This window comes from Poecile atricapillus, chromosome 1 (genome assembly GCF_030490865.1).
Source record: "Poecile atricapillus isolate bPoeAtr1 chromosome 1, bPoeAtr1.hap1, whole genome shotgun sequence".
NCBI lineage: Eukaryota > Metazoa > Chordata > Aves > Passeriformes > Paridae > Poecile > Poecile atricapillus.
Window position 1 is genome coordinate 15751996 of NC_081249.1, and position 24062 is coordinate 15776057.

General features: G+C 39.2%; 1 protein-coding gene across 1 annotated transcript in view; it reads left to right on the plus strand.

The window, feature by feature from the left end:
* Nucleotides 1–24062, plus strand: part of PHKA2 (phosphorylase kinase regulatory subunit alpha 2) — a 44738-nt gene that overhangs the window by 5057 nt on the left and 15619 nt on the right. Inside the window, exons 2-22 of the mRNA XM_058842249.1 lie at nt 295–453; nt 1806–1853; nt 2337–2505; nt 3331–3413; nt 4043–4123; nt 5162–5260; nt 5583–5729; nt 5942–5995; nt 6583–6705; nt 8657–8752; nt 10107–10214; nt 10929–11007; nt 12411–12545; nt 14319–14428; nt 16852–16996; nt 17471–17549; nt 18940–19103; nt 19751–19924; nt 21070–21158; nt 22248–22381; nt 23853–24009. Of these exons, the coding sequence (XP_058698232.1) occupies nt 295–453; nt 1806–1853; nt 2337–2505; nt 3331–3413; nt 4043–4123; nt 5162–5260; nt 5583–5729; nt 5942–5995; nt 6583–6705; nt 8657–8752; nt 10107–10214; nt 10929–11007; nt 12411–12545; nt 14319–14428; nt 16852–16996; nt 17471–17549; nt 18940–19103; nt 19751–19924; nt 21070–21158; nt 22248–22381; nt 23853–24009 (2433 nt within the window). The remainder of the gene's footprint in view (nt 1–294; nt 454–1805; nt 1854–2336; nt 2506–3330; nt 3414–4042; nt 4124–5161; nt 5261–5582; nt 5730–5941; nt 5996–6582; nt 6706–8656; nt 8753–10106; nt 10215–10928; nt 11008–12410; nt 12546–14318; nt 14429–16851; nt 16997–17470; nt 17550–18939; nt 19104–19750; nt 19925–21069; nt 21159–22247; nt 22382–23852; nt 24010–24062) is intronic.

Below are 24062 nucleotides of genomic sequence, written 5' to 3' on the forward strand. Positions count from 1 at the left end.
CTGAATTTCACTCAGTGACTTAGCTAGTAATCCTGTGTGGATGAAGATGTCCAACTGGATGCTGTAAACTTTACAACCGGAAGTGTTCAAATAAATTTTGCATTTTGCTTGTGTGAGTTTGGGAAGGAAGGATGAGGTCTCACTTCTGATATGAAATCATGAGCAGCTGCAGCGTGCACTTAGCATGAAATCATCTTTAGTTTGTTACCCTTAAATACAAAAAGAAGTGATGCTTCTTAGCAGATGGGACTTGAGGTGGTAATGTTTGTTCTTTATTCCTTCTGCCGCGGTTAGAACCCAGTGACGGGGCTGCTTTCAGCCGGGGCGGACCATAAGGATGCCTGGGTACGGGACAACATCTACAGCATCCTGGCAGTGTGGGGGCTGGGAATGGCGTATCGGAAGAATGCGGACCGGGATGAGGATAAAGCCAAGGCCTACGAGCTCGAGCAGGTGTGTCAAAACCTGGCATAAACCAGTTCCACTTTTTGGGTTTTCTTACTGTAGTGTTTTTGGAGAGTGCATTCACACTGCTGCTGTGTCTAGGATCTGGAAGGGTTTTTCCAGCTTGGAGTATGTTCCAAAGACAGCAGCATCCATGCAGTGTGTTGCGTGCAGTATCCCTGGCAACCTTCTGGCAAGGAGGATTTGAAGAACTGGATGGCAGAGTGGCTAACATCTGAATTTAACTACAAACAAAACAAATGTAGAAGTCAAACTTCCATCACTTGGCTGATTGTTGAAAATTAGGCTTGTGAGAGATTTTGTGCTGTGATTTACAAGCCTCTCTCTGATTAAACCTCATGAGGTGTGTTACGGAGCAGAAAATCAAGCCTAGGCTGCTTGGATCTTACAGCAATTTATCTGCTAGACCATTTTTCCCCATAAAGAGAAGCATGCCATTTAAAGTAGAAGTCTTTGGAATGTGCACGGAGGTTGTATGTGCTGTGTGGGCATGTTTGATCATAACAGAGAAGGTAACAATCTCCAGAGTGAGAAGATCTGTGCTGGACAATTGGAAGGGGACATAACTCACACAGTTAAATACCAAAATCTGCAGCTGGGAATATGAGTATCAGAAATGAAAGCATAGACAGAGGTGGGTTAAATGGGAAGTGAGGGACTGTTGGTGTACTGCTTTTGATTTGGAGTCACTGGGTTAATTTTTTGCTGGTATGTCCTGCTTGAACCAGGGAGGACCATGGTGACAGAATAACCGTGACTCAGTTTGCATGATAATGTCTTGAGGCTGTATTTTTGGGGTTGATTATTTAATGCACAGCCTTGCACTTCTCTACATTCACATTTACAGCCCTTTCTCTACTAGTCACTTGATTTTTGTTATATTGTATAAAGAATGGAAGAAGCTCTACAGGTTTTGCAGTCATGTCAGTGTATTGAAGTCACCTACCAATGTTCCCTACATCTGTCACTCAAAAAGTTATTATTAGTATTAATATTCTTACAAGACATGGCATTCTTCTTACTTCCTTAAGCTGGATAGAAGGACCACAGAGAGTTGTTCCACAGTTCAGAGAGGAGGACCTTTGGGAAAAGACGTCTCCTATATAGGGATGAAGGAATAAGATCTAATCAATATATTAAAAACAAACAAACAAACAAATCCAAAAAACCCAAAAAACAAACAAAAAAACAAAAAAAAGCATGCAAAACATTTTGGGCAAATGCACATTCTTTTTTACCTTTGGCAGGACATTAGTAGGGGGTGTGAATGAACACTTTTGAATGTTTTTTGTAAGAGCTGATGAGGCTGAAAGTGTCTCTGGTCTGTTTTGTTTCTGCAGAATGTTGTGAAGCTGATGCGGGGACTCTTGCAGTGCATGATGAGACAGGTAATGCCATAGAATTTAGTTGAATTAGTAGATATTGTATTTACAAAGCATTTCATTGAAGTAGTTCTTTTGTCTTCTGTGGAGCAATTTATTTTGTGTGTGTGCAGAGGATGCTGTGGGGAGTCTTAAGACTCTTGAGCAAAACACTGACCTTGCTTCCACTTCTTGTCCAAGTAATGTTTTGAGATTGTGCTTGTAGCAAATCAGAGTTTTGACTTTGCAAACTGATTTTCCCCAAGATGCATGCCTGTAGTTTAGATATGTTACCTCAACAAGGTAATTTAATTGTATTCTTTCCTGTAGAGATGTGGATTTAACTGGAGTCTAAAGTCAGAGTTGTGTTTAAGCCCTCTGATCAATCAAAACTGAGTAACAGGATTAAGACCTCAAGAGTCTCCTCACCTAAGTAAAGTTGTTAATTTTGAAATAATTTGGAGAATTTCTTCTGAAATGTTTCAGATTTGAGACTTGTGATGTTTTTAGGTAGATAAGGTAGAGAAGTTCAAACGCACTCAGAGTACCAAAGACTGCCTCCATGCCAAGTATAACTCTGCAACTTGTGCCACGGTGGTTGGGGATGACCAGTGGGGGCATCTACAAGTGGATGCAACTTCCCTGTACTTGCTCTTCTTGGCACAGATGACTGCATCAGGTAAGCAGAAAATATTTTTGCCTTTTGCTGCAGCCTTTTCTATTCCAGCTTTTATTTATAAAAGGAAAAAAAAAAAGTAGTAACCAGCTTCAAAGATCTTTACATAATTATTACTCAGAAGCAAGTCATGTTTCTCTGGAAAAGAGATATGCCTTACTTGGAATTTCATGTTTATAGTAATTGTCAGTGTCTATGCCCTTAGTCAAGGCATCAAATTCATTAGATATTTACAATCATGTCAGAGAAGTCTCATGTTTAAAGACTTCGTAGGGGACAACCACATTTCTTCACAGAGTGGCAACATCAAGTCAGGTACAGTTTTGCCATCAGCGTTTCTTCTCTTACTGGTGCTGTTTTATCTTGTCTTCTTCTTAATTCTACTCCTCCTGTGAGGATAAGCATTTTTTTCCTTAGATGTTTTTCTGTCCTTGAAGCTCCTTGCAGTTGATTCTGGCAGAGTAGGCACCTCATCATCTTGAAGGTTCCTAGGAAGAGCACAAAGCAGGCAGAGGGCTGGGGAGCTGTAGGAATTGGTATGCACTGTCCTGGAGAGCCAGAGCTGGCTCAGGTGCCTCTGCTTTATACCCATGGTCTGAGTGCCAGTCTTCACAGAGGTGGTTTTTGGGTGGTTTTTGAAGCAGTCTGTATTTGTGGGGCTTGAAGTATTTTGTCAGTAGCAAGTGTTGAGGCTTGCTGCCTGATCTTTGGAAACCCTGAGTTTTTCCTTTGATTTCAGTGGGCAGGGGTTGGTAGCAAATAAACAAAAGCATGAAGAGTAGCTGATACAGTTCTGATACAAGATAATTATTCTCTTGTTTTGATCAGGGCTACGTATTATCTTCACCCTTGATGAAGTTACCTTTATCCAGAATCTTGTTTTTTACATAGAAGCTGCCTACAAAGTTGCTGTAAGTAGTTATTTATATGTAAATCATTTGAACACTGCTCAGGTGTGGGTGGAAAATTATTTATTGCTGGAGAAGTAAAATAGGGACTTGTTTTTTCCGCGGGGAGATATCAGAACCTGTCAGTACTTTACACTGTGAGCAGCATCTTTGGAGATGTTGGGAGAGCTGTAGAGGATTTACTGCTTGCATGGGTGAGGTATACTTGGTCTGTCATAATAATGGGGGGTTTTACTGATAATTAATGATGTGTCCTGATGTCTAATTGTAAGTTTTGTGCGCCTTTCTAGGAAGGGCTGGTTGTTAGCAAACCAAATTGAAGGAACACGGGGAGGAAGATGCACAGGAGGAGGGTTAAAAGGGCATTGTGTGTTCTATGAAGGCAGTGATTCATGACTGAATATGTGGTCCTGCTGGGGTATATTTTTACGTGCTACTTTTCAAACTTGAGAAGGGTCTCTTTTGAGACTTGGAGCACCTTTCCTTCTTCTTTCTTTCCTTTTTTTTTTTTTTTTTTTTTGGCAAATAATAAACTAATTTCATGTAGGGGTGGAGATCTGTTGTGGGAGAGAGGGCAGAAAAGTGCTTTTGTATATAATCATGCCATTTTTTTCTTGATGATGTTGTTGCAGGATTATGGAATTTGGGAGCGCGGTGATAAGACAAACCAAGGAATCCCTGAACTGAATGCAAGCTCCGTAGGGATGGCCAAAGTGAGAATGTCTTCCTGACACTTCCTTCACAGCTGCAGTGTTATGCTCAAGGGCTCTGACAAACCTAATGGCTTCCTTTGCATGGTCTTCTTGACCACTGCAATAGGTAGCTGATCGTATAAGAATTTTTGTTTAGGTGTGAGTATTTCTTAGTGTAGAATCCTTGAGATAACAGCTCTCATTGAAGGACCTCAGCACAGTTGTTCCAGGGATTGCAAGAATGGTACCAGATTGAATTGAATCACAAATCTGACAGATTCAGTGAGATGCAGTCTTATAAAGCGGCCTCTGATTTTCTTTCCCTCTGCCTTAATTCTTCAGCCTCAGTGTCATATGTGATGTTGTCATGGTAAGATTAAGTCACATGTAAATTCTAAAAAACAGCAGAATATCAGTTTAAGAAATTTTCTACAAGTAGTTTAGAGAGAAAAATAAATGAAGATATACTTGAAAGAAAGTAGATGTTTCTGGTTCCCTCATAGCACAGGATCACAGAGATACTAAATGAAGTTCAGAAGGCCATAAATGTAAATGTGCAATTGACAGCTACCTCATTACATGGTGTCTGAAGGATAGACAGAAGACAAATACCATTAAGGTCAAAGGTGTATTTACCTTCCAGCAGGATTTGTTAGATTTTGTGTGCACTGCAAGAGGGAGAGACTGCTGGTCTTAGCCCCACACTGATATAGGAGGCTGTTTTGGAATATAGGACAGGACAAGCATTTTTACTAAGTACATCAATATTTAGATGATGTCTCAGTGGAAACCTAGGTCCCAATTTTTTAGCATTAAATTTGCTTTAAATTGTAGAAAGGATTACCAGTACATCAATCCTCTATCCTACTAGTTGAAAACCAGAAATAGTTATTTTTTCTAAAATATTGCCAAGTTTCCCTTTAAAGATGAAAAAAATATCGGTGGGGCAAACTGCTGTCTTAAGTAATTTCTTTCAGAGGTTAAGCACAGGTGCTGGGGTTTATACTTGGTTTAAAAAATATTTATTGGTTTTGGGTTGTGTTTTGGTTTTCTTTAAAGGCTGCTTTGGAAGCAATTGATGAACTAGATCTTTTTGGAGCTCATGGAGGACACAAATCAGTGATTCATGTTCTTCCTGATGAAGTGGAACACTGTCAGGTAAAAATTAGCCTGCTCTTTGCTTTACTAGGGGAAAACCTAACACCCTCTCCCCTTTGTTTATAAATGAAATGTTGATTAACTAAGCCAAGAATGTAACATAGTAAGGATGGCTTCAGGCTATGCTGCTCACCCTGTTTCTAGTAGATCGGGTGAAACTGAATAGTGTGAAGCATTCTCATTCTAACTCAGTTAAAAATAGGTGCACAGACTTCTCTGTCAGTTTGCAAATAGTGTAGTCTCATTTGCACTTGACATAGTTTTTTGAAGTAGGCAAATTGTTTTACATCCCTCTCTTCTGTTCTTGTCTTGTTTTGCTCAGTCTATTCTGTACTCCATGTTGCCAAGGGCATCCACATCGAAGGAGATAGATGCTGGCCTTCTGTCTATTATTTCTTACCCAGCTTTTGCAGTGGAGGATGTAAACCTTGTTAATGTAACCAAGAGTGAGATCATATCCAAATTGCAGGTAAGGATTTACTTTATTTTTGTTTTCCAAAGAGAGAAGCAGAACCTCTTTCTAAACCAAAAATCCTGATTAAATGAGGGTTGCCAGACTTCATCTGTGCATGAAGAGAGAGAGGAAGATCCCTAAGTGACCCGTAATACTCAGCACATATCTTTATGCTGATATTAGTCTGTGGGGAAGAAGTGTATGGGAAATGCTGTCTGTCTTTACAGGGCCGCTATGGCTGCTGTCGCTTTCTCCGAGATGGCTACAAGACACCCAGAGAGGTACTTCTGATATATATTTATGATGCATATTTTCTGTAAGCACATGGGAAGAATTTTATTTCTTTGTAGACATATCTGTTTTATTTACTTGAAGGGGGGAAGTTTTCCATCACTGCTAAAACATCTTAGAGGATTTGGGGGTAATCCAGGTATCCACCCTGGAAAGGACACATATTTGAGGGAGGCTAAGGGTTTAAAAAACAGTTATTAAGGACAGAACTTAATTAAAGCATCATAAAGACCCCAGGACAATAATTCTGTAAGAATTAACCCTTAGATATGCTTATGGTGTCTAAGATGAGGTGGTATCTCTGAAACATCCCAAAATATCTTTGAACTGAGATAGAGCCAAAATAATTTGGGAGACACTTAGATCCCGAGACTAGGAAGGATTGATTTGTCTAGAGAGCCATTAAATGAGTCTGAGAGTGGATGTGACAAAGAAAACAAGAGACTGCATGGAAACTATTTCTGGTGGGTTTATTGATTTCTATGTTTTAATTTGTATAAAATAGGCTACCATTATGATTAGAATATAGGTGGCTAATTTAGCACTGTGACTGAATGAATGTGGTTGACTTTTTTAGGATCCAAGCAGGCTGCACTATGATCCTGCTGAGCTCAAGCTCTTTGAGAATATTGAATGTGAGTGGCCAGTATTCTGGACATATTTCCTAATTGATGGAATATTTAATGAGGACAAAATCCAGGTGAGGAAAGAAGAAATTGCTTTCAAATTGCAAAACCATTTGCCCACAGTATTTTGTAACTTTGTTCTGTGTTTGTTTTGGGCATTATTTGGATACCCCATTAACAGAGTGGAATAGTCTTAAGCCAATTTCACCTTCCTGGGGAGTTCATGACATGATGGAGGCAGCAGGGTTGTGCACACTGGGGCCTGGTTGCCCTCTCCCTACCAGGCTGAGTGGATCTGTTAGCTGGGGTGGTAAAACTGGGCTGAACAGGCTTTATTTGCCTGATTTTGTCTTATCACCAACCTTGATGCCCCTTTCACAATTACTTCAGGATGACACAAGCTTCTTTTTCCCCAACCTTTCTGGCTCGGCTGCTGAGAAGAAGATTCGTAGCACTTTCAGTCTCTTTGCACATTCAGAGAGATTTAGGATTGGCTTATGTGGGGCAATTTCATTTTCACTAATTCCTTGAGTCACTTCATGCCATTACTGTGCCAGAGACATTCAGTTGTCAGGGACCTAAATTGATTGTAGCCCTCCAAAGGTTATGGTGGGACCAGGGGAGTGTTGGTGAGCTAAAGAGCAGCAAGTAGCCAGGAGTAAATGCATTCATACCAGAACTTCTGAAGATTGGTAGCTTGAAAAAAATAAAAAATATATGTGATTTAAAATTGCCTAGTATGCAGGGGGATAGGAGATCGCTAAACTCCTTAAAAAATTGAAATGTCATCACAAACAATTCAGAGAATTTCAGACCAAAGAGCCCTATTCCTGTATCAGATGTTGCAAATCAAGTGAAATTCCTCCTGACACTAGACACATAAACTGTTTTCCCAAACACAGTAAAAGTAGTCTGGTGAAGAGACAAATGGCATTACTTGATGAGGGGGAAAATCAGAAAGTTTACTGAAACTTCAGTCCTGCCAATAAAATACTACTTCCTGAAGCAGTCTCTAGACCTTAGTTGGATTATCTGGGACAGTATGTACCTGGTTGTTATTTTTAGTGTGCAGATGGACTGTTCTAGGGCATGGTCAGGGCAATTGCTCCCAGTTTCCACTGTTTAAACATAGCTGAATGAGTCACTGAGACATTCAGGTGAATGTCTAGTCCCCAATTACTGCTGCAAGCAAATGGTTTTGCTAGAAAAATAAGCACCCCAAGGACTTGAGTGGGACAGGATACTGAAAATATCAGTGTATGTGAACCTGTGGGTACCTTACTTTGAGTGATCCACTGTACTCTGGAGCAGCAGAAAAAGGATTTCTGAGGCAGGTGCTGGAAGTGCTTGAAAAGTCTCTAAGTAAAAACTTGGAGTGGATAGTTAATAAATGTAACAAACTAAGGAATCTGGTAAAAAGAAAATGTATTACATGTTCTTATCAGTCTGCTATTCCTATTCCTAATATGTTGTCCAATATCACAAGAAAAGAGGATTTTCTGTCCAGTGAACATAGATATTTTTAAACATTTAAATCTATTTAACCTTTCCATGTGATAAAATTTTAGTCAAATCAGTTACAAGAAATTTCTGATTTCCAAGTCCTGCAAAGCAGAATTCTGTAAGCCACAGACAAATGTTCATGGCATATAGCTAATAATTTATACCTTACACTCTGACAGATACTGGTAGTCTGATGTCTGTGTAACTGCACTGTCATCCATTGAAAACTGCGTGTAGGACCTGTTCCAGTGACTTTTCAATAGGAGTGTATTGGAAGTTTTGTATTGCAGCAATGTGTTACAGATTGAAGACAAGTGTTCATGTTTCTGATAACACTGAGATGCTGGAACAGTCTCTGATAATTTGAACCCTATTCTTCCATCAGCAAGTCATGATTCCTTCATCCCTTTTTTATTTTTTATATATGTGAACTTCTACTAAAAAAGTGCCATTCAAAAGTACTTTGTTTCAGTTTTGCTGACTGTAATGTGAATTCTCAGTCTCTTTTAAAAATAATTCCAGGTACAAGAGTATAGAGAGGCTCTGGAAGGAATACTTATTAGAGAGAAGAATGGATTAGTACTAATGCCTGAGCTGTATGCAGTCCCTCCAGAAAAGGTATTGTGAAAATGCAGTGTCCACTTCAATATGCAAAGTAGAGAGAGCAAGAGGAATGTCAGTCTTACAGTTTTCCTGTGTCTGATGAATCTAAATCAACAGTAAAAAAGACTATTACACATTATCTTAAACAGTCCTCTCACAGCTCCTGCTGAGAAATGGTAAACTTTAGGCTTCCAAATGATCACATTTTTTACTTGTAAATTTGAGTGTCTGTGGAAATGCTACAGCAGGACTAAAATTTTGCATCTTTAGAGCAAGACACGTATTCAAGAAGTGTTGATAGTGAAACTGAAAGAAGAAATAAAGCATAGACTGTCCTACCTGTCTAATCCATTGATTTACTGTGCTGCCCCTTTCCAGAGCATGTATGGGAGACAGGTTTCAAATGGTTAGGGTTTGGGCTGGGATTTTTGTTTGGTTTTTTTTGTATTTTCCCCCACCTTTGCTGTTACTGTTTATCTCATTCTCCCATTGTGACAGAGAAATCCAGACGAGCTTATGTGCTCTTCCATGCTATTTGCCTTTGTATCCCTCCCTGCCAACTTCTTCTCCCACTCCAGACTTCTCAGCCCTCACTCACTAAGGGTGTGGAGCCTCCTGGGTTGGTCTGAGTTGCTCAGCCGACAGCTGATGCCTTGCTCGCAGATCTGAGGTGGAAACTGAATTGCCTTCCTAGTGGGAACAAGCGTGTAAGAGTCCAGAGCCTTCTTGTGAATTTTGATATGATGATAATGATCTGAAAAACATGCCACATAAACAGGGTAGATTTTGTCTGTCTATAAAAGAAATATGAAATGGCTGCCACAAGATGTAATCTGGGAGGATTTTTGCCCTGCCCTCAATAGATCTGTATACTTTAAAACTAAGGCAGTTTTTCTAAATTAGTAAGTCTACTCTTAACTTTTCTATTGACCATCCTTGCTAACACAGGAAATGTGGAATAAACTTAATATTGGAAAGCACCTTTGCTTCAGAAATCTGGGTAGACATCAGTGAAGTTAAAAGTGTCATCTTGGAAGGGGTTGGAAAGCAGATACCCAGTTACCTATGAGCAGCCCAGAGGGAAGGCAGCAAAGGCATGGTGAGAAGAAAGTGGAAGAGCTAATACCTAAGCTGTAATTGCATGTGGAGTCCCCATTCATCCTCCGGCTTTGAAGGGTGGGAAGAGGTACAAAAAATGAAGTATAGTCCTTATCCCAGAAAATGTGTAGCCTTAAAAGTGAAACCATGACATCTCTATGTCAGTAATAAGGGCAGGCTTGAAAGGGTTAATGTCTGCAAATACTTACATGTTATTGATTGCTTCTCACAACTTTAGGGTAATTTTTTTTGCTTATGTATTTGTTTTCAGGTGGATGAGGAGTATGAAAATCCTCACTCTGTGGATCGTGTCCCAGTGGGAAAGCTGCCGCATCTTTGGGGCCAATCATTGTATGTCCTGAGCTGCCTGTTAGCAGAGGTAATTATTTCTTGCATAGTAGATAAACTTGTATTTCATTTTGTTTGAGATGGCTTGGACTTTAAGTACAGTTTGCTTGACAGGTAAAGGACTGTGTGTTTTCTAGTAGGAACATGAAAGGCTGACTCTGAGCTTTCAGGACCTTTTTTTTTTTTTTTTTTTCCTAATATAGCTGTGCAATTGTCTGTTTCTAATGAAGCTCAGTAAGTTGTCACATGGTCGGGGTATATGGTTAGAATAGAAGAGTATGCTCAGCCTGACTTAGCTGTTCCAGAGCCAGGATTTTGGGCCATTTCAGCTTTACTAGGCTATTCCTTGCTCTATGGCATGATGTATCTATTAGTCAGACACATTAAAGTTGGACTAGTTAAAAGAAGCACAAATATCTCTATGGAGCGACAAAAAAAAATCACTTTCCTGATGAAATGATGTCAGTGCTGTAACTGAAACAGGAATTATGAATGCAGATCGTGTCAGTCAGAACCATTTTCTTGTTGTTCCAAAAAATATTGCACCCATTGTTTTTATTGAATGTACTACTTAATGGACAGGGTAGATAAACCAGGCTTTAAGTCCTGCTGTTTTTTTATTTTGAAAAAAATATGAAAATTGGTTAGGATTTATTCTACATATCAGAAGCCTTTTACTTGAATTCTGTTTTTTTTCCTTTCTTTTTTTTCCTTTCCTTTTTTCTTTCTTTTGCATTTGTTTTAGGGATTTCTTGCTGCAGGTGAAATTGATCCCTTAAACAGGAGATTTTCCACTGGTTTTAAACCTGATGTTGTGGTACAAGGTGAGGGAATTTTGTGAACATTCTGTGTGAATTGAATCATGTGATGGCAAAGTCCCTGTGTACAGGAGAGATTAAAGATGTGTTTAAAAATAATGTGATTTTTTTTTTTGTATGGGGCATAGATGTTTTGATGACACCATGAGAAGAAGGAGTTTGTTTGCCTAGCTGCCTTTTTCCGGGAGGGAAGATCAGGTTTAAGGCACTTTTTTAAAAAACAGTATTCGTTAGAATTTTAGGATGTGTCTGGCATTGGAGAGTGGCAAACTTAATCTTGTAGTGAAAAGGAAAATCTTAGCAGCTTCTAGAAAGAAGAAGGACTGGCAGGAGGTGTATCAGGTTAATCAGTTCCATGTAGCCCCTTTTCAGAAGAACCAGAGAGCACTGAGTGTGGAGGATCCCTCTACACAGAGGTGAGGCAGCAGGAGATACCAGCTGCTGCAGGGAGTGGCCTCTTTAGTTTGTGCAAGAACAGCCAAAACCAGAAATCAAGTAGAGAGCAAACAGCAGATCAGGTTTTAAAGATCCATGGCCTGAACCGCTCTGAAAGAGCAACCAGCTCATTTATCAGGAGCAGCCTTTGTCAAGGATACTGTGACCTGGGCTGGTGCTTGTTTACCCCCTGTTGATGCCTCATGGGAGTAGCATTTTGTTACTTTGAAGTGCTTCATTTCCAACAGAAATAGAAGTGCTTATTTTTAGCATTCTTTGGCAAGTATTCACAATACAAAGAAGAGTACTCCATTAGTTCAAATCAGTAAGCCCCTTACCATGAGCAAAACTTCAGGTAGGACAAGAGATGAGTTCTGGGCCTGGATTGTAAATTCCTCTCATTAGGGATTTTACTTTTCTCCCTACCGCTGCCATTTTATGTCCTCTGAAACATTTATTGCTATACAAGTGACAGCACCTGTTCCCCAGTGACTTGGCTGCATTGTTATAGTGTGCTGTGTTAGAATAACAAAGATTTTTCATGTCCCTTTCCCCCTTCTAGGGGGAAAGCCCTGAAAGAGACTCTCTGCTAAAAGAGACTGTGTGATCCAATCTAGTGGTACTTAAAGAAATCAGAAGCAACTGATTTAAGTCTCCAAGAACCTGTTTTAACCTCAGCAGTTCTGACCCTGCTTTGAGCAGGAGGTTTGAATAGAGACTTTAGAGGACTCTTTTGACCCTTCTGACCACCTGTCCAAAGTGGACAGGAATGGCAAGAAATACTGAGAAATAGAGGATTAAAATCAGTCAGGAGCCCTATTGCAATCCCTTTTGATTTCATGAATCCGTAAATTAAGAAAAAAGTGAGGCCTTTGTGCCTCTTTAGTTAGCTAAATGCATTTGTTGAGAGGTACAGTCAATTAAAAAGAGCAGAACATTGGTATTTACTTGTGTTTCTGTTTTCTGTTACACAGTAACTGTTTTAGCAGAATCTAATCAAATTAAGAATCTCTTGCAAGACCGTGGAATCGATGTTCAGAGCATTGCTGATATCCATCCTCTCAGAGTGCAGCCAGCTCGCATCCTCAGCAACCTCTACACCATGCTGGGTAAGTATTATAACATAGAAACCTCTTAGTGCCAGGCAAGGTACTTTTTAAGCTTAACCAGCTTTGAATTTCTGTCTTAAATACAGGACTCAAACAGGGGAAAAAAATAATCTCATTAGAAATGGTGGCAAAAATACAAGTTTCCCTGTGCCCTTGGAGTTAGACAAAAATGGACTCTTCTTTTGTCCTCCAGAAGCTACTTCCACAAAGAAACTGGCTTTTGAAAAAATGCCTGGAAAAACACAGAAGAAAAAAAATTAAATCATTTTCCTTTGAGAACTTATTTGAGTCTGAAAAGTGGGCAGTATGATTTTTGTCTTCCCAGCAGGCAGTCTGGGAAGTTTTCTGCTCCAAATCAGGGAAGCTGTGCTGCTATCAGAGTGTCTTTGGGCTGTCAGGTTCTTGCTCAAGTTCCTCCCAGCCCAGAGCTGAGATAAGCTGCTGAAGCTCTCTGTCTCTGTTGGAAACCCAGAAGCCTTTAGGGCTTTTCCAAACACAGGACTTTAAATACATTCCAGTTCCTCACCAGTGGCTCTCAAGTCCTGTTTTCCTCAGAGCCAGAATTGACTTAAATAAGTGCCCCAAAGCTCTGACTGGTTCTAGTTGTTAAGTCTTTTCATAACTGGTTCTTAATAGCCCTTTGTGGATTTGGTTCTTGGTGGAAAGTTTGTTACATGTATTCCTAATTTAACTTGGTTTTACTTCTTCAGGCATGCCAGCAACTCATGACTCAGAATTGTGGACACTGCTATAAAGTAAAATTGAGGTGGGGTGACTCAGTCCTGGTAGATTCCTTTGCTGTGTGGACAAGGGGAGCTGTATCTTGCTTCTCTGTCAGTCTGGAGCATGTTCCCATGGCACTTTGGTTACAGATAATGCTGAGGCTGCTCATGGGTTGAACATTTTTTTGTTGTGGTGGTTTTTGTTTGTAAGGTTTGTTTTTGTGTTTTAACAGGGAGGTTTTTTTTTGAATCATTCAAAGTAATGGGACCTTCAGATAAATTTGAGAAAGAATGCCCTTTACACTGAGAAACTACATATGTTGCTTCTGTGAAATAATCTGTCTCTTCACCTCAAAGTTCTTTAAAAAATTGAAACATTTGTGGGCTTTCCTGAGGCTTACATTTATTTTATTATAATTCATAATAGCTTGCTTTCTCTAGTGGGGGGGGGGTGTGAGTAGGATGATTTGATACTTTGTTTTTAACAATTACTTCTTTGGGAGTGTTCACAAGAGTATTTTTTCAGGCACATGGTTGTTCAGTTCCTATTCCTTGTCAGAAAGATTCAAATCAGCTCTTGGCTGCTAGTGCAAAGGTTGTAGTGTGGATAATTTGCTAATAAGCTCTACTGAGAAAACTGAAGCTTATTAAAGCCTGATGAAAATCTGTCGTTGTATTCGGATGTACTCTGTGTGTTGATTTAGCCTGCAGGCATGAGTTTTTAAGGTCCTATATTTGAAAACACTAGAATTTCTGGGTTATGTTGATGCCTTGTTTTTGTAATATCTCATCTCCTGTCCTTGGGTACTGAGCAATTACGGTAATTATAAGACCACATCCATGGTCAGCGAAGCCAAAATTTTAATTTTTAATCAGGCCTTTGAAAGACTCTGGCTGTTGGCTACAAAACCAGTTTGTAGCCTCACACTCTGTTACTGGTTTTCTGCCTTACTGGTATTAGTGGAGTAAATTTTCCTGTCTAAATTGGTTAGTTTGAAAAACAACACAGAAAATGTTAGCTGAGATTTTTTTATTTCTCTTTCCTTTCCAGGCCGGAACAAGAACATGAAATTAAGTGGCCGACCACATCGACACATTGGAGTGTTGGGCACCTCCAAGCTCTACGTGATAAGAAATCAAATATTTGCTTTTACCCCTCAGGTAAGTATGTAAAATTGGCAGGAAAATAACTCCTTTCTTAATGGTGAATCATTAGTGAAGCACTTTGCTTTTCCCTGCTGTCATTGTACCTTAGGTGGAACAGGGCTGATGCAGCAGATGTGCTTTACTTTGTAGGGTTTTTAAGAGCGTGGGGTGATCAGCATGGTAGAAGTGCTGATAAATCTCTTTTCCATATACAGAGTCTGGTTTCTTTGGTTTCTGGCTTAGGAGAACACAATGAATCAATAGTACAAAGTTGTTACTGATCTCTGCCCACACCAGCATTCTAATTAATGAAATAGTTTCTGCAGAAATAGATCACTTATTGTATCTTTCTACCGATTGCTTTGATGAAAAATGTAGTACCACATAAGTCTGCCAAATACCATAACCCCTAGGAGGTAAAGCTGTGATCTTTTCATTATACTGTTGAAAGGGTCAGTAGTGCTGAGAAATGGGTGTTCTGTCTTTTTCTCTTTAGTTTTTCAATGTTGCTGGAAGTTTGGATACTCATAGAATCAATGGTCTCCTGTTTATACATTTAATGAAATGCACCACACTTCTTTCAATAGAATTATTCCAGCAGTTGGTACTAAATGGCCAGGGAGTGACCTGCTCCAAGCATGTACAACTGATGCAGGATAAAGAATGCATCCGCCCTTCTAAACAGATGTTTGACTAATGAAGTCTTTAAACTCCAGCTGAAGGCATTCAGTGGACTCTGTAGAAGGCTTCTGTACTACCTCATAATGTCCAAACAAATCAGATTTACTGCAAAAAATGTAGATCCTTTCTCATTCTTCCCCATTCCAGTTGATCACAAGCAGCTTTATAGAATGTTGTGTTACTTCCCTGTGCCAATTTTCACTTTTGCAAATAAGGTAAAAATTCCTTAGAGCTGTGATTTTTTCCAAAATACCTCTTGGTATACATCTTACTATGTAAGTAGGATCCAGTATTCCCTCTAAAATCTTGTCTTGTATCAAATAAGGACATACTAGGATATTCCAAAATGGCATTTATCTTTATGTTTAGCAACAGTGACAGTTGCTACTTATTCCATGGTTTACTAAAACTCCATAACATTTTCCATTGTACTTTGAAGCCAGACACTTCCCCTGACTTTTTTTTTTTTGAGGTGGATGGAGTTAATGTTTAATGTCACCTTCCTAAGGTTAGCAGTTAAATCATCTTGTTGATCTTGACTAGTGTCCACAAATTTTGTGATTTTGTCATTTGTATTTCATTCTCTGTCCTAGTGAAAGCATTGATTAGGTGTGGGGCAAAGGCTAACTTCATTCAGATACAGTAATTCTGAAAAAAATTGGTTAATAACTACATTTTGAGAAGAATTCTGAAAGTTCTGCTTCCTAGGATGTTTTTGTACAGCTCACTAGTGTGAAAATTTGCAGAAGCTGGCAGGTGTCAGCCATTTTTTTTTACTTACCAATGGGTTGCTCCAAAGAAGGAAATTGGACTAATCTGTTGAGATTGGTTTTTGACCATCTTACTTGATCATTTTGTAATTATCTTGGCTGTATCAAATTGCCTTTGTTTTCCTTTGTTTTCATGCACTGGAATTGGGCTTTAAATGGCTCTTCCTTTTTAAAGACAGGCAGTGCGTTTCCTTGTCTCTGGATTTCTGGGACTTTTTCTTCCTGAATTACCAAAGCTAATTGTGAGTGGCTCAAGGATTCTTTTGGCTAGTTCCTGATTCCTCCAGTGAAGAAATTTCTCTGGACTTGGTCAGCTTGAACTTCCATGTTCTTTATGCACTTACCCCTCCCCAAGGCTTATGGGCTTCTTTAACTTTTGTTGTGGCTGCTTTGACATACTTTCCATTCTTTGTCCAGCTTCTTTGGTTCCAGCTCTTGAAGTAGCCATAATAGTCCCTTACTGTGTTTCTTGGCTTCCTGCAGCAGTGGGAGCAGAACTTTGCAATTGCACATCTCCTGTACCTTTTTTCCTCAGTAACTGCCAGCTTTTCTGTATTCTGCTTGACTCTCAAATGGTTCCCAAGAGACATACAGTTACTGGCTCCTAGTGCCCAATGTGCACTTAAGCCTGTTTATTGTTTTTGTTACTATTGTTAGCTTTTTTCCCACATTTAGAGTACTTCCATCTTCTAGATCATAGGTCAGTGTAATTGGTCATTGGGAAGATTCTGCTTCATGGCTGTGATTACTTAGGTTTTGTTTGTATGGCTTACTTTGATGTTCAGTCTACAGGTGTAAGAAAATGGACTCTTGCACAAGCATGGATTTCTTTTTCACAATCTGAGGCCTTGTTAGGTTAATTCAGGTCGTTTTTGTTGTGGTCAGGAGTAGCTCATAGAGCTTTTTTGAATGATTTAAGGGAGGGAATAGAAAAAAATAAGCACAGCACTGACAACTACCCCTATGTTGTGTTTTTCTCTTCTCTAGTTTACTGACCAGCATCACTTCTATCTGGCTCTAGACAATCAGATGATAGTGGAGATGCTCAAGACAGAGCTGGCTTACCTCACTTCATGCTGGAGGATGACAGGGAGACCAACCTTGACATTTCCCATCACCCACACAATGCTTGGTAAACTTAATTTTCTCTGTTTCAAGCAGAGTAGATTATTGCAGGAGAATAGGATGGACATTGGTTTGAGAGGAGACAGGTAGCAGGACTTCTAACATCAGAAGTACGATTTAATTTTCTCATGTGTACGCTGAATTTGGATGACATGGTAATATATAACTTCAGTTTTACTCCCTCTTTGTATGCTTCCATCACTCCATCATCTCCATGCTATTTCTGTCTAAAGAAATTTCATAGAAATCCCTTTGGAACTTGTCTTGAGCGGGTTGGTGTTTGTCTTTAGAACTTGTCTAGGGCTTGTGTTTTGTTTGCTTGTTTGTCTGGGATTTTTGAATAAGCTAATATTGATAGCAGATGGGGGTTCTGCCTTAAATTTCCCTGAATGTTGCAGACAACACCCAGTAATTCACTGTATTTGGACATGATAATTTACGAATGTTGGTGAGCTTCAATTCTTCCATTATTCTTTTTTAGTTGATGATGGTACTGACATTCATCCAGCAGTTCTTGCCACAATAAGAAAATTAGAAGATGGTTATTTTGGAGGTGCAAGGTAATGTCAGAATCGCCAAATTACTATCTCCACGATTTTTAAAATTAAATCCTATAAAAGTCTCATTTTTGAATTTGTGAGAGTGCACAGACTTTTTACTAGATTTCTGCAGAGAAGGAAGTTTCAGCTTTTTTATTATGTGGCAATCAAATGGTAGCTGGACCTCAGGTGCAATGGAAAAGATATGTCTCCCAAAAAGTGTCCTATGTCTGACTGCCATTAATGAATAAAGAAAACAAACATCAACTCTTTGGAAATGTGAAATCTTGACTGTGGATGGCCTTCTGTTATTAAAAAGTAAATTATTTTCAGAGTTACTGGACATGATTTTTAAACATGGATTGCATGTAGTACTTGTAAGCTGGTGTGTTCCATTCATCTCTGTGTAAAATATGATGCCACGGTACCTCCCTATTCTTTTCTACTTGCCCTCTCAATCAGTATCTTCGACAGTCAAATATTGTCAAGGTTTAACTCCAGTCAACAACTCGGCCCCACATGGCCACTCACTACCCTTAGTGGGATCAGGGAGAGGATTGGAAGAGCACAAGTGAGAAAACTCGTGGGTTGCAATAAAGAGAGTTTAGTAAGTAGAGAGAAAGTCACACATGCTGGCAGAGCAAAATGGAAAATGCATTTACCACTTTCCATGGGCGGGTGGTTCTTCAACCATCTTCAGGAAAGCTGGACTCCATCAAAGGTAACTGTGGCTTTGGAAGACAAACTCCTGTATCCCTGAACATCCTCCCCTTCATTCTTCTTCCCCTAGCTTTATATACTGAACACGACACCTGTGGAATGCCCCTGTGGTCAGCAGGTGTCAGCTGTCTGGCTGTGTCCCCTCCCAGCTCCTTGTGCACCCCCAGCCTGTGCTGGTGGAGTGAGGTGAGAAGCAGAAAAGGCTGGGATGCTGTGTAAGCCCTGCTTAGCAGTAGCTAATACATCCCTGTGTTATCAGCACTGCTTCCAGCACAAATCCAAAGCATAGCCCCATCATTAACTCTTATCCCTAAAACCAGCACAGATGGTTTAGCAACCTCCAGTTCTGTGAAAAGACACTGCCGTTCATGGGGCCTTCTCAGGTCTTTGTTCAGGGTCTCTCTTCATATGAACATACAACACCGTGCATAATTAGGCTTTGAGTTAGGCCTGTTACCATAATACAGTTAAAATCAATTAGTACCTAGAGCAGTAAGTACCCAGCTGGATCTGCAACTGTTGTTTTCCTTTTTTATTTTTCAGTGTCAGTTTCTGTGGTTTTGTAGTTGCCAAAGGTGGATTGAACAGTAGGTTTCATACATTTTGGAGGAGTTGTTGAAAGCTAAGTGAGCATTAATCAGTATCAGAATGGTGGATGTTAATGCTGCTTGGCACATGTCCCCTTTTGCAGGGTGAAGATAGGCAAGCTATCAGAATTTCTTACCACCTCCTTTCATACATATCTGAGCTTCCTGGATCCAGACTGTGACCTAAAACTGTTTGATGACCGTAATGACAGCTGTAATAGTCCTGACAGTGAATATGGAGACTACCCAGCAGATTTCTGTGAAAAAGGTAGTAGTGTTTTTTGACTTGGTATTTTATTCCTCTGTCAAGTTCTATCAGCAGAGCCTAGGCTTGCCTACAGTACAGAGTCTGTTCTGTGCACAGCTGATGGTCATTTGGTTTTTCATTCATCCACCCGAGGACAGGACCTGCATCACTCAGTTTGGAGAATGAATTCATGTGTGTTCCTCCTGCATTTGTAGTATGGCATTGACTGGCAACTGCTACAGCAAAGCTGAGTCTGGAGAGTCAGCAGGTGGGGAGTTACAGAAGAGGTTAGAGGGAAGAGGACTGTGAGGAGTCATGGACAAGAGCTTGTGTGGAAGAGTCTTAGAATCATACAAGTTGGAAGAGACTTTTACAATCATAAAGTCCAGCTGTGTTGTATGATCTACCAGCAAGATAAAACCCCTTTTGATTCATTTCAGAGGCAAAGCTAGCTTCTAAATCTGTTTTCAGTGTCAAAAACTGATTTTTTTCTTTTGTTTAAATTTTTTTTTTGCTTAAAAATCTCTTCCTTATACTATTCTTGCATATTTGAGTGCACTATATAAGTAAGAATATAGTGGTGTATTTGAATAAAAAAGTGATGATGATAAAATAGTGATTTTTACCTTAAAGAAATCTTTCTCTTTTTTTAATGTATGTTACACTAGATAGCCAGGATGTGCTGGATCAGTATATAAATGATGTCCTGCAGAGCACAGCACTGAAGTCATACCTGCCTCCAACTTCAAAGACAACGAGTCAGCCACCTGTGTTCAGTGCAAACCATTCCACAGAAGAGATACTGTCAATAATGGCCAAGACAAAAGGCTTGGAAGTCCCAGGTATTGCTCTGTATTGTTTATTTAGTGATAATAATTTAAAAACCTATTTTTGCTGCTACGAGGGGTAAGTTCAAGTATTTAAAAGTTATACCTTTTTGACATACTTGTGCCACTGGTTCTTTATGTATAGAGAAGAAATAAGAAATTCCTTAAGTAAGAATGACTGAATCTGCTGCTGTCATGTTCCCACAGTATCCTGTATCATGATGTATATGTGCATGTTGTAAAATCTGCAATGAAATGTAACATTTAATCAAAGTGAGTGTTATGGAACTTGCTACAGCTTCTTAGTTGGACAGAATTTTAGAACCCAAATCAGTTAATTAATTGCTTTGACTTTGTTTGTATGAAGGCAGACAAAATGTACTTTTTTATTTTAATTAAGTTGCTGTGAAATTAAATGTTTCAATACAAGAAGAGCATAAATATTCACATGTACTTTCTAAATTTGTAAGAACAAATGGAGTATAGAGAGAACACAGTCTTTCTAATTATGCTACATTTCTGATAGTCTGATTGGAGAATGTACACCAAAATAAGACTTTGGCTGGATTTGTAAATGGATTCCAACATATGCAGTGTTTTATATGTAGATATGTAGTAATCAATGCCCTGGTCAATGGAAGACTTCCCTTAACTTCAGTGTAAATTAATAAATTCCAAGCTTTTCTGTTAGTCTTTTCATGTGCCACATCATCTGATCCTCCATTGAATTTAGCATATGAAGTTAACAGAGCATTAACCTGCATTTAGCATTATAATTTTAATTATGAAATCTTACCAGTTAGGCCAATTTCTCCACTCATTTCCTGTTGAAACGTTTAAAATACCTGGCAGGGTCAGGTCATTGGGCTGCAGGATTTCTTGGGCCAAATAAGAGGTAACAGTTGAGCATGTAGCCCCTGAGCCTTTGACATGCTGATCTCAGAAACTCTCCAAGCAACCCTGCACAGAGATAAGGTTTAGAACATGAGCTTGTCTCAGAGTTCCATGCACAGTATCTCAGAAGCACTGCCTCTGTGTTTGACTCTTGGAGGTATTTCTATTGTTTTTACCTAGTCAAACTACTTCATGTAGTGTTTCTGATCTTCATGTTACTGAAACAGACTTTTTTTTCTTTCTGTTCTGGTGACTTTGCTTTCCAGCTATGTCTGTGTCTCTTCCCACTAAAGTTCTGAACACACACCGAAAGTCTCTGAATCTTGTTGATAATCCTCATTTCTTTGAGACAAAGGTAAGGTGTGGGAATTTTTATGTTGTTGTGGTTTTAGGAAGCAATGCTGCAGCCTTTCCTCACGTTTTCCTTCCAAACCCTATGCCAGGTCTCATTTTTCTTCACAGACAAGCCATTCTGTCCAAAGGCATTCCCTTATTTTGGAAATTATTTTTTTGGCTGGATGAAGATTTTTAGTCAAATAGACATTATCAAGTGGAAAGATTTAATTGCATGTGCAAAATAGGAAAGAACATAATAGTTGCTTTATTTTTAAAAGCCAAAAGTTAAGTCATCATCTTTGGTTTTAGCTGAACACGAGGGGAAGAACAGGATGTTCACAGCCTTTAGAGATGTTTTCCAATAAATGCTACTTATAGTAACATCTGGACAAAAGGGAATGTGTGAGTGTCCTTAAGGCACCAGCCAAATCCCACCTCAAGGCATGAAGATGGGGTTGTGCTGGGAACTTGTTTTGTCTTGGTATATGTGACCAGCTGCTGAGAACAGCTAAAAGAGGTTGTATCCAGCCTCCTGAAGGATTTTGCTCTGCACAAGGCTGTGTTTGTAGAAATGGTATTTTAGGATTATATAAATTGCTGAACAGCTTGTTAAACAAAACTTTTTTTCATCCAAGAACTCATCATAGGATTAAATTATCCGATTAGTTATCATTTTACTTTCATAAGCTTGGAAAATTTATAATGGCAGTATTTGCATTCATAAAGCACCACTTACATACAGTTTAGAGGTGGAACTCAAAAAGCTCTAAATTATTTCAGTGAAAAAAAGGATATATGTCTCTGCTTTTCTCTTTACAAGTAACATGAGATGACAGGAAAAGCATGCAGATAATTCCATTTCTTTGTTTTGTCAAAAAAATAAATATATACAGGGTTCCATTCTGGAGGTTGTATTTCTTGGGATTAGTCTCCTTTCTGAGCCTGCAATACCCTGGCAAGAGCTAACTGATGTGTCTGTATTTCAAGTGCAGAGCTTTGTTGCAAGTCTGTTGAGATTTTTTAATGGGAAGTTTGAAGTTACAGAAAGTTACAGTTCTACTATTTACAAAGTCATGTCTTTTGATTTTTCATCCATCTTTGTTATCAGGACTGTGAAAATGTTTTGCGCTTACCTAAAGATGCTCATGGTGATTTGGATTGCAGGAAGCTTGTTGATCAGCTGAAGGAATGTCCAACACTCCATGATCAAGCAGATATCTTGTATATCTTGCATATACTCAAGTAAGTTGCCTGAGTATGAACTTCAGCATCTTTAAGTTTGGTCACAGCTATCTGATTATTCTTGTGCAAAAGGTTCCACTTTCCTGGTTGTGTTTTGAGGGGACAGTAGATATATTTTGTGCTTTAACAAACATATTTTCAGTTAGTTTGATTACAGGAATTATTTGGATACAAAAGAAGACTTGTGCAAATTTTAAAATTGATTGGCACACAGCTGCAAATACATAAAGTCTCCAGCGTTCACAAATTATATGCACAAATCCTTTCCATGAATGAGAACACACCCTCCTGTATTTGTATCGCTCCATTTAAAGTTCACAAAGATTTGGTGTGATCAAGAATGAAAGTGGAGGGAAAATTCATCTTGTCATTTTCTAACTAAAAGGGAAATGCAATTTTAATGAGTGTTCACTATTTTTCCTCTAATCCCTTTGCATATTTAAGTATACAACTGGTTAAAATTTGGTACTTTTTAAAACATTCTTGGAAGCAGTCTGAACCCATCTGCTGGGGTTAGTAAACACCTGCTATTTAAATTGGTTTGATGGGAACAAAATGCAATTACAAACAACTGAATCATCTTCTGAAGTGTGTTTGTTGAGCTTTTTTTTTATTCCTGTGCAGGACAATACTGCTGGAACCTGTCAGGCAGTTAGCTTTTGGTGCAAAGACAAGTATGTGTTAATCACAGATGGTCTTCCCTACTGCTACAAAGACTGCATTTTTGTTTATTTTAGTCTGTCTCCTGTGAGAACCTCTTCTTTGATCTTCTTGACTTCCCAAACAAAATGTTTAGTATCCTCTCTTTAAAGAGTAAAGGAAATCCTATAAAAAATATGTTTTGTTGTTTAACTGCATCTAACACCATTAATTTCACCAAGAGAGACTTTGTTGGTCAGGCAGATGGACCTCTGGTGGTCTCTGTAAGCAGGATTTGAAAAGTCATTCTGTGACACTTCAAAACATTGCCAAAGAGAACCATAATGCAGTGAATTTCAAAACCAGGAGAGGAACAGAAATCTCCTTTGCTTTTTTCCAGTAATGGCATAAGCAACACAGAAGTTTAATTAATAGCTAAGAAAGAGGAAAGGCTAAAAAATTACCCTGAAAAATGGGTGTAGTCTTCAACAGGCAGAAGATATTGTTGAATTCTTCTCTGAAGAATCACTACATGGAGTGTTCCTCTAACAAAGTGTCCATGTAAATGCTCAATTTAAAGTCTAGTGGAAATCCTTCAGGTGGTTCCTTTTCAAGTTGGTGACTCACAGCTGAGTGAGTGCTGAGATTAGTGTGAAAGTTCCTGGTATCAAGAGGATTTTGTCCACATATAATCAGTCTGTGGTGAAGACACAGCTATCCCATTTGGTATTTAATTCTGTCACCAACGTGAGCAAGGCTGTCAAAATCTACCTCTGTGGTGAAGTTTAGCATCTTGCCTGATGACAGTTACTTCCTGTTTGTTTTGTGGCAGGGGTGCTGACTGGGACACAGAGCTGGATGGACAGTATGGTGTCACTGTTCACTGCCTCCTCAATGAGCTCTACAGAAAGGCAGGCCTTCATCAGGAATGGGGCTTAATCCGTTACATTTCTGGCATCCTCAAAAAGAGAGTTGAAGTCCTGGCTGAGGTATGAAATACAAATAATCCTGGTTCAGCTTCCTGCCTGGGAACAGAGATAAA